The 17213-nt window shown below is 52.6% G+C and overlaps 1 protein-coding gene across 2 annotated transcripts; it reads right to left on the reverse strand.

The window, feature by feature from the left end:
• Nucleotides 1–2617: 2617 nt before the first annotated feature.
• Nucleotides 2618–16596, reverse strand: LRRC15 (leucine rich repeat containing 15). 2 transcript variants are annotated; one of them, XM_023200578.1, is made up of 2 exons: nucleotides 16532–16596; nucleotides 2618–8259 (listed from the first exon to the last, which is right to left on the reverse strand). In XM_023200578.1, exon 2 carries the CDS (start codon nucleotides 8254–8256, stop codon nucleotides 6511–6513), a length of 1746 nt encoding a protein of 581 aa, XP_023056346.1. In that variant the 5' UTR covers nucleotides 8257–8259; nucleotides 16532–16596; the 3' UTR covers nucleotides 2618–6510. The 2 variants fall into 2 exon arrangements, with proteins under 2 accessions (XP_023056346.1, XP_023056345.1); XM_023200577.1 differs by lacking the exon at nucleotides 16532–16596 and adding an exon at nucleotides 8474–8587 and having other exon boundaries at nucleotides 6467–8261.
• Between the last annotated feature and the right edge of the window lie 617 nt (nucleotides 16597–17213).

Below are 17213 nucleotides of genomic sequence, written 5' to 3' on the forward strand. Positions count from 1 at the left end.
GTGTGGTGAGAGCATAGAAGTGGGTGTGTGTGAGTCTGCAGTGAATGTGTGAGGGTGTGTGGTGAGTGGGTGTGTGTGTACAGGTGAGTGTGTGTGTCGGGGTGTGTGTGGTGTGAGCGGGTGTGAGTGCACTGAGTGTGAGGGTGTGTGGGTGTGTGGTGTGTGGTGAGTGTGTGGTGTGTGGTGTGTGGTGAGTGGGTGTGTGGGTGTGCACTGTGTGTCCATGTGTAGTGAGCATACAAGTGGGTGTGAGTGTGCACTGAGTGTGAGTGTGAGGGTGTGTAGGTGTGTGCTGAGAGCGTAGGAGTGTGTGAAGGTGTGCAGGGTGAACGGGTGACCTGGACGAGCAAATCTAAGATCGTTTCAGTGCCAGGAGTCTACCATTTAAAGTAGACTGATGGCTTTTTCACTCATTGCGTGGTATTTTTCTCACGCTTTTTATGAGTGCAAAATAATGTTTCTTTTGCACGTGAGCTGATTGCATCAGCCAAACTGCAAAGGTCTAATAGGGTGTGGCAAGGAAATGTGTTTCAATGGCGATATACCACAAATGCACCTGGCAGAGGAGAGCAGGAGCCTCTCGGATGGAGAAAGGCGGTGAACAAAGTGTGTCCAGCTCCCCCTCGGCGGCCCCCAGGCTGGCAAGGGCGGGACAGTGGCTGGGAAAAATGGCTTGCGTGGGGGCACTCACAAGCAGGCCTGGGAAGAGCCTGGCACTGCCCTGTACTCAAGGTTCTCAAGCCATCCACACTCACCTCCAGCAACACCCTTTGTCCATTGGTCAACGTGGCCTGGTGAACAGGAGAAATTTGGCATCGGGCAGATCTGGGTTTGAATTCTGACCCTTCAACTAACTAGTCAGTCCTTAGACAAGTGATTTAATCTCTACAAGCCTCTGCATTCTCGTCTGCGGAATGGGTGTGGCAGAAGGCCTGGGGAGGTGAGAGAGAGAGAGACAGAGAGAGAGCGTGTGTGTGTGTGTGTGTGTGAGTAGAGGGTGAAACATCTGTGGAAGGGGACTTGCATTAAAAATTCCAAGGATTGGCCAAGCGAGGTGGCTCACACTTGTAATCCCAACACTTTGGGAGGCCGGACGGATCACGCGATCAGGAGATCGAGACCATCCTGGCCAACGTGGTGAAACCCTGTCTCTGCTAAAAATACAAAAATTAGCTGGGCGTCGTGGTGCACGCCTGTAGTCCCAGCAACTAGGGAGGCTGAGGCAGGAGAATCGGTTGAACCCGGGAGGCGGAGGTTGCAGTGAGCCGAGATCGTGCCACTGCACTCCAGCCTGGCAACAGAACGAGACTCTGCCTCAAACAAACAAATCAAACAATTCCAAGGATTTTCTGAAAGAGAAGGGATGGAGATTCTAACTCCTTTCCCCATTACCCAGAATTCCAGAAAGCTGTTCGCGTGTACTAAGGTTCCGTGGCTAGGGAAGGACCAAGCCCCGCCCCGCTCATTGAAGGGGCCCAGCCGTGTAACGTGGTGAACGTGACTGACCCCTGTCGGGCTTAGTCTCCTAAGACAGGCTTCCACCTGGCAGAAGGGATCTAAGGCGCTAGAAGAGTCCAGGTAAATATGATTGGAAGCCCTTTTCCTGGGTCTAATCGTAGGATAAAGGGACAGGGACAGCAGATCACCCCTCTCTTAACTGCTGGGCCTGCACCAGCAGCTGTGGCACCCCTGGAACCCAGAGGCCTGAGGGAGTTCTGGGGATGCCTGGACACTTGGAGGGAGTCACCTTCCTTCAGACAGTGTCGCCTGAGAGCCTGGAACTTCCTGAGCCTGGTGCTAAGTACTTATCGGAGTCCAGAGGTGTGCAAGCTAGTCCTGCCACCTGCCTGCGTGCATGTGTGTGTGCATACACGCGTGTGCTTTGAACAAATGCTGACTGAATGTCAGTGCCTTCCTGGTGGCATAAAAGAACTAGCCTGGGAGCCTGAGGCCTGGGTTGTAGGGCTGGCTCAGCCACTGGCTTACTGGGTGACTATAGGACCTTCATTTCCTGTCTTGAGCTCCTTTTCCTTATCTGCAAAATGGGTTGAACTTATTCTTCAGGTCTTTTCCAGTCACGGTGGCCTATAGGTACCATTTGTTATTTTCTTTTTGGTCCCTACTCATTTTCTTTTCTCTTTCTTTCTTTCTTTCTTTCTTTCTTTCTTTCTTTCTTTCTTTCTTTCTTTCTTTTTTCTTTTTTTTTTGGAGATGGAGTCTCACGCTGTCTCCCAGGATGGAGTGCAGTGGCGCCATCTCGGCTCTGCCTCCCAGGTTCAAGCAATTATCTTGCCTCAGCCTCCCGAGTATCTGGGATTACAGGCACACACCACCATGCGCAGCTAATTTTTGTATTTTTAGTAGAGATGGGGTTTTGCCATGTTGGCCAGGCTGGTCTTGAACTCCTGACCACCCACCTTGGCCTCCCAACGTGCTGGGATTACAGGTGTGAGCCACCGCGCCTGGCCTCCCACTCACTTTCCAAAGGCCTATTCTCAGCCCAGAATCTGCTTTCTGTGAGGATCTGTCCAATTCAACCTTGCACAAACATAGCAAGAGCAGAATCCACAGGTGTGAGACCCCCTACCCAAGACATCCATAGAGAGCACACACAGCCCATGTAAATTATTTATTGTTGATTCTGTACACCAAATGTATTACAAGCAGCATCCAGCAGAAGACAGACCCCCAACCCTGCCCGCCAGGGCTCACACTCTACAAAACCCTGAGGGCCTAGAAATCTCTAAATGCATCGCCAAGCACTGGGGCTGATTTGCAGTAATTCTCTAAGCAAGGCAAACATGATCTACTTTTGAAGGCAGCATGAAGGCAGAGCGTTGGTGAGAACAATCTCTCCTTAAGAGAAGAAGAAACCTGGGGCGGAAGGAGTTTTACCTGGAAGTGGCTTGCCAGCCCACCCTCTCAGAACCACAGCAGTGGCTCCCTTCCCAAGGCCACCACTGCCTTCCCAACAATCCAGAACCAGCTCTGACTGTGGGATCTGGGACAGAATCTTTTGAGTGGTTTATAGCTAAAAGCTAGGCTACATCTAACATCTGTCGACCAACTCTGGTTCCCGAGTTATCTCTAGCTGTCTGTTCTCTGTAAACTTCCTGAGTTTGGAAATTCTTTCCCAACAGCTTTACGTTGGCATCTGAAAGGCTGTGGAAATTGTATCCATGAAAAGTTCTAAGAGCTCTCCTATCTCTAAATTCTAAGGAGGAAGAACAATATACATACAGCCCAATTCCCATGAGAGGGACCAGCTATTCTATTCTTTAAGGGGTGGGTGAGTTTATTTTTTCCTGTAGTTACAAAGCTTTTGATCTATATGGTGCCAAGTGAGGTTCCGATGACCGAGACTTTGGAGAACAGCAGGGGAATGGCTTTCATTTTCTTTGGTATAATGACGAGCCAAGACAAACCATGAGCTCTTGTACAAAGTTCGAAGAGATAAATAAAACTCCCAGCCTATTGAATACCATGCAGAAGAGCAAGTGCCTCTGTACCCCATCACAAGCTGGTAGAGGTGGCACTCCTACCGCAGGGGTGCTGAGGGCTAGAGAGAGAATCCACACCCAGTGCTTTGAAGGGTACCTGTGCACGGTAAGCCCTCCTAAAAAATAGTGGTTCTCATTGGCTTTTGTTGTCTTTTCTCCAACACTGACTCCCAGCTCCCAATCCAGATGGGTGTGGGACTGTCAAGGAGCTGTAAACAGAGGGGAAAAGTGCACTGAACTCTGTACCCTACTCCAGCTTTCTGGGGGACCAGCCGGCTCATTCCAACCCTGAGAATTGAGCAAATGCATCATCCTGTTGGAAAGGAGACTCCACTCAGCTTTTCTTGTAGTTCCCTAGCCAGGCAACATGGTGCAGAGAGGTTGAAGGGCCCACTGAAGAAAAGGAGGCCCGATGGCTCCATCCAACTACTCTGATGGGAGAAAGGAAGAGGCAAGAGGTTCACATAAAGGGGCCCTCGCCCCTCACCTATGGTGCTCCTGGTGGTGTCCTCTGAGGACAGAAGCCCTCAGGTCAGCCTCTGGGCTGGAGAGGAAGGTGTTCCAATGTCATGGCTACTGCCAGGAATAGCAGGGGTTCTGGGTTAAGATTGGCAGGGCCCACTGGATGAGGGGGCCTCCCACATCTCTCCAGTCCTGACCCACTTGTGCCTATGCACAGAGACATCTGAAGGCCACTCACGGGAGCACCCAACAGGTCTGGAGACGAGGAATGTGGGCAAACCCATGCTTCCTATCTGGAGGGGTACGGGCCGGGCTGCCCCTCTTGGCACAGCAGGCCACCATCAGCGGGTGACACTCCTGTGCCATGCTCTGGGCTCACTTCCTGTTGGCCCTGGCGAGGCTTGGTGCACGTCCTCCAGGTACTACCAATAGTTTGGAAATGCCCTGGGGACCCAGATTTGCCATGGGGAGATGACATCTCTTGTCTCTAACCGGCCTCATCTCTCCTAGATGCCCTGGGACAGAGGGTGAAAAGCTACAAAGTGCACTAGAGTTTGCAAACATCCCTCTGGACCCTTTTTGTGCAGGAAGTGGAAGGGAAACGTGGCCAGCGCTGTGCTCCGATCCTGGGGGATGTCACAGTGTCTTGCGGAGCGGGGAACTAGTCAGAGCCCGTCAGGATTGGTGGTGGATTTCCAAGTCCCCGCGGAGTCAGCCGAAGTTCTTTCCTAGGCAGACATGGAGACCCGAAATTCTCCATTTCACTGTAAACTGGGCCAGTTGTCCGGAGAAAGTCACATGTTGCCATGAGCCTAACTTCTTGAGCGCCATGTGAATATGTTTGTAGCAGGAAGGCCAGAGAAAGCAGGCATTCGTGTGACTGTGACTCGGGCAAGAGAATAACCCTGGAGCAAACAACTCAACTCCTAACCAGACCACATGCAAGAGGAGCTCCAGGGAGCCCCCAGACCCAGTGTGACCTGCCGTTGTACCCCCGTGTTGCCTGCTGTGAGATGCTGAAGTTTAGCGGCCAGCTGACTGTGATGCTGATGGAGAATTTTACCATATTAGAAAGACACTGGATTCCATTACACTTGGTTTTCAATTAAAGGATCTCATCTCTGAGCTATTTCACTTCCCCTAAGTGAAGAATGAAAATTAAAAACAGATACAGGCATGTCATGCCCATAAAAGGCTCCAGGCGGAGGGGCCTCCGATGAGCCACAGACAACTTGCTGGCAGGGAAGGGGGTGTGGCTGCACAGACCTCTGCAGTCAGGATGCTTCTGACCTGGCCAGCCAGGGTGCCCCAGGTTTCAGGGTCTCCAGATTTAATCAAATTCCCTGTGCAGCCCGGAGTCTCCCCTCCTGTCCACACCCACATATTCTCCTCCACCCCTGGCCACTGGGCCTTTGCACAGGCTGGCTGTGGGGACACCGTCCTGGCTCACGGGGAGCAGGTCCTAGGTAAGTCCATCTCCAGAAGCCCCCGGTCTCCTCTGGGAAAAGCCCAGGATGGGGGATATTGGTGATGCTCTGTGTCTGGGTCTGAATGCTGATTACACAGGTATGTTCAGTTTGTGAAAATCCACCAAGCTGTACCCACTTTTCTGCACATACGCTTCAATTAAAAATTTTAAAACAAAACTCTAGGGGCGAACACAAGGACCCCCAGGCACCGGATTTCTTTCTCTATCCTGTACCAATAAGCTGATTTTAATGTTTTTAGAATTCCAAAATCCTACATGATTTCATTCCTTAAAGGGCTAAAGTTTTCAAAGCAAAGTTTGCAGTTTGGAAAGATCCTTCTCTAAAAGGCTGAGCTTGCTGTGCTGGGGTCTTCCTTCCTTTTCCAGATAAAAATCACAAGTGAGATGCTGATGACGGCTCTGTCTCCAGGAACTGAGCGGCATGATTTTCCTTCTCTCTTTCACAGCATCTCCAAAACCAGGCTGCTTGACAGCTCCTAAGAAACCAGTTAAATGGTTTGAAGTCTTCTTTGAGGAGAGAACTCACCCTGCCTTCAGGAGCAGAAAATCAAGGGGAGAACTTTCATTTGAGGGGACACGCTGGGTCAAGCCATAGCACAAGCAAGAGGAACAAAAGAAGGGAAATCAACTTACATAATACTTAGGCGAGAGGGGCTATCTCGGCGGAGAGCTATTCCCACGAAGTGAGCAGGCTGTGGACTAACTGAGTCTACAGAGGCCAGGAAGGGGCCTGGGTGCAGGGAAGGCTGTTCTTGGAGGACAGGTGGGGAGGATTTGGAGGAGGAGCCCTCTTGAAGGAAGCCCAGGGGTATGAATCAGAAATCCCCAGGGCTTTTGCCATGGCCGGTTGAATCTATCTTCCTGATTGTACGAAGATCCGGCACGACCTGCTTCTCTACGGGAGAATCAGGCAGGTCAGGAAGACGTAGGCGCACCTTTCTCTAGGGCCAGAAAGAATGATCACGGGAAAGCTCCATGGACCCAGGGGTGGAGGCAGAAAGATGAAGTTCTCAGGTCCTCCAGTCCCATCATTCCCCAGCCCTGCTCCAGCCTGCCTCTTTAACACTCGTTGGGTGCCTTCATCTGCATCAGGACGGCTTGGCTTCTCTTCTTGCAGCAGCAACAGCCGATGCAGGCAGCCAGGGAGCAGGCCAGGGCAACAATGCCAATGACAATGGCGGCAATGGCCAGCCCGCTCTGGGCCTGGGTCATGCCCCAAACGCTGCGGTCATCAGTGACCTGAATGGTAGTCAGATCGGTGTAGTCTTCCACAGGGCTGGTTAGCTCAGTGGTAGAAGAGATGGATGTGGTGTCAGGATAACTTGATGTGTCTGGGTACCATGACGTTTCCGGATAACTAGGCACCTCGGGGACATGGACACTCGGAACAGCAACGTTGACATTGATGATAATGAGGGACTGGCCTCGGACATTGGCTGGGCTGAAACACACAGGCAGAGTGTCCGTCCCTAACCTAGGCTGGTTGAGCAGGAGCCAGTTGCGGAGTGGAAGGATGTCTGAGTCACACCTCCAGGGATTGTCATACAGCCGCAGCTCACACAGTTTCCCCAGGTGATCGAAGATGCCGAGGGGCAAGTTCTCCAGCTGGTTGTTCTGCAGCTGGATGGTCATGAGGCCATTGACGTTGGCAAAGATATTCCCTGGGAGCTGTCTGAGGCGGTTGTTCTGCAGGGAGATATTCTGCAGGTTGGCCAACATGCGGAAGACGTTCCCGTCCAGGTCCTGCAATGCGTTGGTGTGGAGGGACAGCTCCCGAAGCTCCGTGAGCCCGTTGAAGGCACCCGGGGAGATGAAGCTGATCTGGTTGCGGCTAAGAATCAGGACCTGCAACTGGCGGAGGTTGCTGAAGACATTGTCGGGTAGAGAAGTGATATGGTTGTCATAGAGCCAAAGCTCCCGCAGGTTGGGCATGGGCCCGAAGATCCCCGGAGACAGCTCCTTCAGGGAATTCCCGAAGAGGGTAAGACGGTTGAGCTGGGGCAGCTGCATGAAGATGCTGGGCGGCAGCTGGGAGATGTGGTTGTTGGACAGGTAGAGTCTCTGGAGGTTGTGGTTGTTGTGGAAGAGACCAGGGGAGAGCAGCCCGATCTGGTTCTGCTGCAGAGCCAGTTCCTGCAGGTTGACAAGCCCATCAAAAGTGCCCATGGGGATATCCGTGAGCCTGTTCTCATAGAGCCGGAGGACCTGGAGGTTGCCCAGGTGCTGGAAGACCCGAGGTGAGATGTGGGTGAGGCTATTCTTGCCCAGATTGAGCTTCGTGAGTCCCACCAGGTGGTCGAAGGCTCCGTCGGGTATGTATTCCAGGTGGTTGCCATGCAGCTGCAGCTCCTTGAGGTTGCTGCACTGGGAGAAGTGGGCCGGCTGGATCTGCACCAGCTGGTTACTGGACAGAAGGAGTGACTCGAGGCTGTCCAGGCCCTGGAAGAGGCCGATGGGCAGAACCTGCAGCTTGTTGTTGGCGAGGCTGAGATAGCGCAGTGAGCCCAGGTTTCGGAAGGCCCCGGGCATGATGTGTGACAGTTCATTCTTCTCAATCCTCAGGGCGATGAGGGCTGAGATATTGAGGAATGGGGACTCGCTGAGTTCAGTGATGTGTGTGTTGAGGATCTGCAGGCTCATGGCGTTCCAGGGCAGAGGGGTGGGTACGGCCACAATGCGTGCCCCGGTGCACTCCACCTGGGAGGCCCTGGAGCAGGTACACTCACTAGGGCAGCCATAGTAGGCCAACCCTGCACCCCAGGCTTGGCAGCCCACCAGCAAAAGGAGATAATGCTTCAGTGGCATAGCCTCTGCAGGGGGAGAGAACACATGTTAGTCAGGGTCCTCTAACCAACACTGGCAAGTTTTAAGCCAGCATCAACTTGCAGTGCCAACGCTGGCTTGGCTTTGAACCCCACCATCACATGCTGAATTCATGCTCCATCTGCTCTGGCCTGCAAACCTCTGCACCTCTGCCCCTGCCTTTCTGCTTCCATGTCTTTGCCCAGGCAATTCTCCCTACCTGGAGTGCACCTTGTCCTTATCCAAAATTGTCCCATGCTTCCAAGTCCAGCTCCAGGGCAATCACCTTTAGGACACTTCCCAGATTCCATGAGTCAATCCAGTACCCTTCCATGAAGTCACCTTCCCAGTCTCCATCATTGGCCATGCCACGGTGGCCTTGGATGGCATTCACTGTGTCCCTGTCTGTCTCCTTCCCCAGCCAATATTCTTTCCATGGACACGGAATTCATCTTTCATCCCTACAGGTTCCTTAGGGCAGGAGCTGTATCTTATTCCTCTCTGTATCCCTCACATCATCTGAATGTGCTGGTTAAACACAGCCTCGTCAGGAGGAGCACGGAGACAATGGGAACAAATACATAGGGCTGAACCTGGGGGAAGATGGTGAGGCCACAAACACGGTGGCCTGCCGGGAGGTGCAGCAGCAGCAGAGTTAGGACCACAGAGCTAGGATCTGCCTGAAAGACTACAGTGGAAGCAGCTCTTCCTCACCCTCGCCTGGGCCTGCCCTGCCCAGCCCATGACCACCAACCATCACTTAGCCCTCTGTTAACCCTTTCACCTGTGCTTCATCTAGGTCGAATTCAAACCACCCTCCCAGGAAAAGGAAATGACGTGTCTGCACCACGTCCTGCCTTGCTGGGAGAGGCTGCTGTGGTTTAGCTGACGCCTGAAGCTAGTCTTGTGGGTATAAGTCCCAGTTTCCACAAGAAACACTGCGGTGTCCTTGAGTAAGTTTCAGAAAACCTACTGAGATGTACTTTGAGCTAATAGATGGTAGGTCAGACGTGGTGATGTTCTGAAATGGAGGTAAGTTCACAGAAATGTTGGTGTTTGAAATCACTGATGACAATGACATATATAACTCTGTGTGCGTACGCGTGTGTAAAATGTAGAGATATGGGACATGGGTGCCGGTGCCTATATGAATATTTAAGGATCACCAGCAGTTTCATCTTGAATGAAGCTTGAGGCCTGCCAGCTTCAGCTCCCTCATGTGTGAAGAGGGGATGGTAACTCCTGCCCCACTCTTGGGGCTGTTGTGAGGAGCGAATGGGGAAAGGATGCAGGGCCATCCCGGCCAGTGCTGTGCAAATGCGTGCCGTTGTTCCACGCTTGTCCACAGCATGAACCCTATAGACTCCTAAAGTCAGGAGGGCCTCAAAGTGCTTCTGTTCTTGGCATCCGTAGTCAAGGGACTAAGAATTTCTGTGTATATGTGAAAGTATCTCCAACTTCCACCAAAGGTTCAAAGATCCAAACTCCCGGAAGATTCAGCAGTCACTGCCGGCCACTCATTTCCATCACTTTATGGGGATGCAAGAAGCAAGGAAAGGCCTCTGAGCTTAAAGCCAGATCGCCAGACCCCTAGGGAAGTACTCTGAGTGTTAATGCTATGCCTCCCTTTCCATGAGCAAAATTCCTGAGTCAGAGAAAGGAATTTCAAATGATGGCATAGAAGCCATCAATGGTTGGGTAACGAAGGTATTTATCTGGTCTCTGTTTGTGGTTCTGAATTCATGGGGCCTGGAACCTGGCCCACGTCTCAGAGTAACTCAGGCTTCCCAATTTGGCCTCAGCCTCACGCATCCCTTCCCTGCCCTTCCCCAACAAGCTTACTCTGAGATAAAAACCTAAGCCCATTCCCCAACCACACAGACCTTGATTTTTTTTTTTTTTTTTTTTTTTTTTTTGAGACAGAGTCTGTCCCCCAGGCTGGAGTGCAGTGGCACAATCTCTGCTCACTGCAACCTTCACCTCCCAGGTTCAAGCCATTCTCCTGCCTCAGCCTCCCGAGTAGCTGGGATTACAGGCGCCCACCACCACACCTGGCTAACTTTTGTATTTTTAGTAAAGACGGGGTTTCACCATGTTGGTCAGGCTGGTCTCAATCTCCTGACCTCGTGATCCACCCGCCTCGGTCTCCCAAAGTGCTGGGATTACAGGCGTGAGCCACCGCGCCCAGCTGAGACCTTAATTTGTTTATTTGTTCACAGCCTATGCAAGCCCTGACCTGTCATACTTTTCCGTTAAGAACTTGACTAAGTATATAGAACAATGGAAATAAGAAAGGAAAAAGAATACCTGTCCAATGGCATCTAGATGCAAAGGAATGGGGCCAGATTACGCTAGGGACATATCTAAAAAAATAAATTTATATCGATAAATGTCAGGTCCAGAAGCTGACAACGGAAAATGAGCTGCCTAAAGAGAGTGCACAAAAAAAAAAGTGGCTCAATATTCACCCTAGGAGAAGACTTAGGACTTTTTACTAACGACAACAAAGGAAGGAGGCTGCCCACAAAAGCTAGTGTGGTCTGAGACTGGATTAATAGAAGTATCACATGTGGAAAAAAGGAGGTGATGGTCTCACCCTACACTGCCCTGACATGGCCACACCTATAGTGCTGGGCTCAGTTCCACTCTGAACTTCAAAAGGCTAATGACAAACTGACCTCCTGAAGAATTCTAGAGGATGGTGAGGGGGTCTAGAAAGCAAAACATCTGAGCATCCATTGAAGGAACTGTGTCAGCACCCTAAGACATGGTGAGAAAAAAATTAAATTAAAATTAAAGTGAAGGAGCTGTGGATGAATAAATAACCAGAGGAAGAGATGCTGTGAGGAACCATAGTCACTTTTCTAGCATCCCTGAAGGGCTGCCACGGGATACGGAAAGAACCCGGCTCAGTGTGGCTCCAGAGGTCAAACGGGTGCGGAAGTTATAGAGGAGCAGATTTCAGTTCACCACGGAAGACAGCCTATCCAGAGTCAAAATGGGCAACCTCACAGAGGAGTAAGCTGTCTGTCACCGGACGCAATCCAGCAGAGGCTAAAGCAACCACTTGGTAAGCCAGCTGTAGAGAAGATTCTCACGCCTGGTAGGGCATTGGACTGGAAGACAACGGGTGTCCTGTCCATTCCTAAGATCTTCGGATTCTAAGGCTGAGTTCCAGGGCATGAGAAAACAATCTGTCCACCAAGACAACGGCGCCTGTGCTCTTAGGCGTCTGTGTGGGCAGTGGGTATTTGCCCATCTCTTTGGTGGAAGTGTATGTGAGATATTTACTGCCTGGGCTGACGTACAAAAGGTGGAGCTTGAAATGCTCCTGGAGACAAGCTAGCTGGCGCTTATATTTAATATACACTCATATACCCAACGTGCTTCAAAACGGTGTCACAGCCCAAGTGTCGGAGACTAAATTAAGTGCACGTCACCTGGGCAGCCCAGGGCAATCTTGAGTTTCCCATCTATGAATGGCAGTGTAGGATGAGGCACCCTCTGAGGACCCATCTTTATGTGGCTTTCTCTGAGTCTGCACTCCTCAGCTGGGGAGGGGGCATCGAGCCAGTCCAGGAAGGACTTGTGCCAGGGGAAGGTGCCTCTTGACCTGGGAGGACTGCAGAGATAATTCCCTACGGGAACAGGGCCACCACTGTCTAAAATGGACCACACTCAGCACGACAAATATTGCAAGAATTTGCAGATTTTCCTCTTTATAAATCCTCACATCTGCAAAGCCCACCCCAGCACCACATGCAGCAGTTTCCTGTTTTCCAGCACTTTTGACTGCTGCGGCTGGCGCCCAGGGCTCCACAGGACCTCCAAAGAGCTCCCCTCAAACCCAGCTGCAAAGCCCGCAGGGGAGGGAGGGGCCACAGAACCGGGACGGACAGCTGGGCCCTTGGATTCTCAGCGCATGGTGCCAGCTCGCGCAGTGGCCGCAGCCTCCAGGAGCCCAGCACGTGGAGGCCTAATAGCCCACGCTGCCTGGTGCCGCTTGGCAGCTATGACAGACGGCGGTTAAAGGGCCACAAAGCTGCCCTAATTATAACTTCTCCAGGCAGCCGAGAGCGTCCTCAATCACTTCAGTGACTCAGTCCAGCCCCTGTTCAGTTCCTGGGAAGGGGGACTAGCCTGGCGTCTATCACTGGCCCATGAAGTCAGCAAGCCGAGCAGACAAACCGAAGGACAGCCTGACAGCTCACCTGGGCGCTCTGATGCGGTCCCTCCCCGTGAGCAGAAGCGCACGAACCAGGGCGCTCCGGCTTCAGGTCTCAGCGGAAGCACCGTGACTCATGAGCAAACACATAATTAGCCTCGAAGCCCTGGGCTTTGTTGGTTGGTGGGTTGGGAGATTTTTAGTTTAATATCATCATTCGCATTCCCTGAACACGAGGTTCCCTGGAAGGAGACTCCTTCTTATTTTAATGCCACAGAGCATAACTTTTGGAGGGAGCCTGGAACACCAACATTCTACTCTGGTTGACACTAAGTTGAAGTGTGAGCCTAGGGCAATTCGCCAGGCCTCAGTTTCCCCTTCAGTAAAGACTTCCGAGGGCCCTTGGAGCTCTGCTATCTTCTGATGTGAGGCAGGAAGGAAATTTGGCCTGAAGCCCCTCATGCTCCTCACTTCTTTTCTGCAGAGGACCTGCTGGACCTCCAGCAGGGCCGCCTGGCCTGGCTGCAGCTTCATGCTGAGGCCTGAGGAACCCGTGCCCATCTTTTCAGGTCCACCTGCCTCCAAGTTTCCCCGCCAGGGCAATCCCACTCAGGAATCAGCATGTCTGCACGCAGCCAATACCTGTTGCCTGGAACCCAGGGACTGGGAGGGGCCTCTGGGAGCTTCTGGTCCTGCCCCCTCCCAGTGCACCCGGGGAAACTGAGTCCCAGAGAGGGTCTGTCTCTCCCTGGCCTCTGCCTTCTCCCCACAGAGGGCTACCCAGTCGTGGCCTTGGCTACAGGGAGATGTCACGCAACCAGCCTGAGGGCTCCCGAGGAAGATGTCAGGCTTGGAGCAGCCAGGGTCTGTCCCCACTGTCCACAGCGGGTGTTGTCCTCAGTCACGTGCTCATGGGGGCTCCGGCCGGTCGGTCTGCCTGAGAGGCGTGGCCTGAAGCTCAGACCTCGGTGCCTCCAGACCTCCCCATCTCACCAAACGTCCCCTCTCCTGGGGCAGCACATCAAATCGCCTGACTTGTTTAACAGAACTGACCTCATAGCGTTGCTGCTGTGAGGATTAAATGAGTTAATGCATGTGAAGCACTTCGGTGAGTTCTTGGCACAAAGTGAGGACCCAATAAACGTTTGTGGCGATCGTTATTTTTGTTGTTGGAGACTCCACCCACAGAGATCCTGATCCCTAGGTCTCAGTGGGGCGCAGGATTCTGCATGTTTTACAAACTTCCCAAATGACTCCAATGCAGGAGTCCACAGAACATGCTCAGAAACACCACGTGAGGTCTAGACTAGCCGAGAACCCAGGCTTGGACCTTTCGTCGCTGACCGCTGAGAACAAGAGGACCCAGCACGGGGGAGGCCGCAGGTCCTGCCACAGGCCTGGCCCCACCCTCTACCAATATTTCTCTCTGCATCCCCATCAGGAACTGCAGTTTGTGCTGAGTTGAACCTGGCAATAGAAGCTGCTTCCAGAAACGGTACTTACAGCCTGGAGCATCAGAGGTGCAAGAGCTTTCTGAGTGCACCTAGTCAAACCGTCTGGCTCATTTTGCAGCTGGGAAAGCTGAGGGGGTCCCCAGGGCGGAGGGGACTTGCCCAAGGTCACACCGTCTGTTAGAGACTTCTGACACCCGATCAGGGCCCCTAACTACAGAGCTTGGCGAACCCCTGAGCCTCATCACCGGGATTCGAGACCTTGTCAACCTGATGCCTGGCAGGGCCTGGGACTGGGGAGGAGGTGGTTTTGCACCCCCCATCTTAAATCAACTGAGGCTCATACAATCCACCTTCTGCCTGCCCAGCATGATTCGCCAAGGGCAAGTGTTTCTACTGACTACCAGGCTGCGTGGGTTCAGGGATTCCTTCTTTAAGGCTGCTCTGATGCCAGTGTTTGTTCAATTCCACCTGGGTCTCCTGGAGAACTGTAGGGAAGGGAGGGAAGGGACAGGGGGGTCACCAGAAGGGATTGACCCCTGTAATCTCAACAAGAAGGCTGGAGATGGAGTCAGGGCTACAGATGGATTTGTGATGAGGGGTGTGTGGATTTGAAATTGGGACAGCTGCACCTTGACCTGTGTCTCTGCTCAAATGTAGAGGCAGGACCTGGGGCCGAGGTTACAGGCCCCTGATTTGGGAATATTCTACCCCAAACAGAAAGCATCCTTGAACTCCGAAGCCAGACTGGCCACACCCTCACCCTCACCTTGATCAAGTAGGGAAGCCTACCTCTCATCTCTCACAGCCCTTCAAAGCCAAAATGTTGCTTATTGTTTTAAAAAAGAAAATCGGTTAAAAAGCGCAATTCCTTTCCAGCCCTTCTGTTGGGGATCCTCCCAGGTTTGGCTTCCTACAGAGGCCAGAGCAGGACTGTCATTAGCCTGGCAAGGGTGACAGGAGACACTGACAAATCGCCCAGCAGAACAGGGAGACCTGCCCAAGAGGGCTCTTATGAGACTAGCCACGGTCTACAAACAGCCCCCTTCTCAGGTGGGCACCTGGGATCCCAAAGTAGAGAGAAATGGATCCGCCCCGATCCAAAAAAAGCATCGGAAGCAGATTCTAATTTCTGTGTCCCGAAGCCAAAAGAGGGCATGAAATCTGAAGCAGCAGTGACTCTTTCGTGGTCAGGATTCAGGGCAGCAAATTGCCATGTGTGATCACAGTCTGCTTACTGGCAGGACTGAGTTGGGGCAGCTTCTCCCCCATCTCTTCTTATTTCTCCATGGCTGGATCTACTCCTACCCTTGCCTCACCAACCCCTCCATTTACTGAGCAAGCTAAGCGAGTGTTCCCTAGCCCGGGGAAGAAGCTTCCACGACCTGACTTTCTGCGGAATCTATCCAGAACTTTCTCCTGGCCCCGACCCCTCTCACATGCCTGCCTCATCACTGCTGAGCCCGCCCAGCTGACTCAAGACCACAGACAAATTGGACTGTCTGGCCCTGAATTTACCCCAGATGTTCAATCTATGCAGAACGAAGGAAGTGCCAGCCATTAGAGAACTTCTAAATGAAGGAGCCAGTGCACCAGCACATTTGAGAGCTGCCCGAGATAAAGTGATGTATCCCAGATAACCTCAAAGGAGAAGCTGGCACGTGGCAGACAGGCACCCGGCACCGGCAGCTGGAGCACACGTGCCGTCCCCGAGAGCGTGCAGCTGCACCCAGGGGATGCACTGGGCCCGGGAGGTGGAATGGCTCTTGCACTTTGGCAGGGGTGGGAGAGTCTTGAAAGTTCTGGTTTTCCACAGTTGGTTTCTTGGCCCCAGGTCCTGCTTCTACATTTGAGCAGAGACACAGGTCAAGGTGCAGCCATCACAATTTCAAATCCACACGCCCCTCATCACAAATCCATCTCCTGCTCTGACTCCCTGCTCAAAGCCACCAGGCTCCACAGAGGCCGACACTTTCAGCAGAAGAGAGGGGAAACTGCCGGCATAGTGTCCCCTAAGCCACACGGTTAGAGCCCGAACAACGCTGAGCCCGTGTCTGAATTCCAAACTGGAACTGCAAACCAGGGACCAGCACATCTGCTGAAGTCACACCTGCAGGAATTACGCGTCTATGTAAAGAAGACAGCTCTCTTGCCTGGGAAGCCCCCATGAAGGAAAGTCTTGGACAGACCCAAATGCGGGGCAGACCACTGGGGGCCACCAGGGTAAGTGCCAGGAAAGACAGCACAGGCTCCAATAATCTGAGCCTTAAAAAGAAAAGTTCTTCCCCCAGTGGATCTAGATTCCAGAAAGGTCAATCCAGTGACAAGCGGGTGATAATTTCATCCACTTTCAGCCCACCTCGCTGGTCTCAGACATCTCAGCACCCCAGGATGACATCATGAGCTGCTCAGGGCAAGGGGCTAAGAGACTGTTGAGGCATCAGCAGAGCGGCTGGTGGTCCTGGTGTCCGGGCAGTGAGGGAGACAGGCTTGCACCCCTCCAAGCGCAGGCTTCTCCTGGCCCTGTCCCGAGAGCATCCCCAGGCCCATGTCAGCCCTGCCCTTTCTGGGGTCTCCCAGGGGAGCAGGTCCAGCAGAGATGGGAAGAGGCTGGCCGAGTCCTCTAAGCAGAGAGGAGGGAGGGGGTGGCTCGCCTACTTACCAGCAGCTCGGCGCCCGCCCACCGTGGACAAGAGGGAGCCTGAGAGGAGGACGAGGGACGGCTCAAGGCTGCAGCATGAGTGTGGCTTGCCTGAGCTGTCCCGGTATTTAAACTATCCTGGGTGTGAGTCACTGCAGAGGGCAGTGTCGGCCCTGGGAGGGGGACTGTGGGCCACAGTGCAGCGCCTGGATGTCCGGGGCTGGCACTACAGGGGACACACAGCTGGCATCCCTAAATGTAAGGGGTTTGCTTCAACCGTGTTTAAAAGCTCAGGACACGCTTTCCTCTTTCTTTCTTTCCCCCAGTGTTTCACTGCTTTGGCTGCTGTGAGAGGGGAGTTTACAACGACCCCGTAACCCCCTCCCTAAGTGACTGTGGACCCCTGCTGCCCTGCCCTGCCCCACCCAAGGAGACACGGACAAGGACCCCGAGAGAGGCATGGCGCAGGATTCAGGGGGGTTTCTTTGCTCCTAGAAGTATTGGCAAGTGCTTCTCCCTGTGGTTCTAGAAAACTCATGTATTCTTCTATTTCTTTTTTATTTTAAACTTTTTATTTGGCTTTAAATTTACAGACAATTAACATGATTCACCTGTTGTTAGCATTTTGGAAGAAGCATTTATTTTAGATTCCAAGGAAAAATATAATTATGACCACTGCATGCCCTTTAAAAACAGCATTTCC

The sequence above is a fragment of the Piliocolobus tephrosceles genome, chromosome 2 (assembly GCF_002776525.5).
Source record: "Piliocolobus tephrosceles isolate RC106 chromosome 2, ASM277652v3, whole genome shotgun sequence".
Taxonomy (NCBI): domain Eukaryota; kingdom Metazoa; phylum Chordata; class Mammalia; order Primates; family Cercopithecidae; genus Piliocolobus; species Piliocolobus tephrosceles.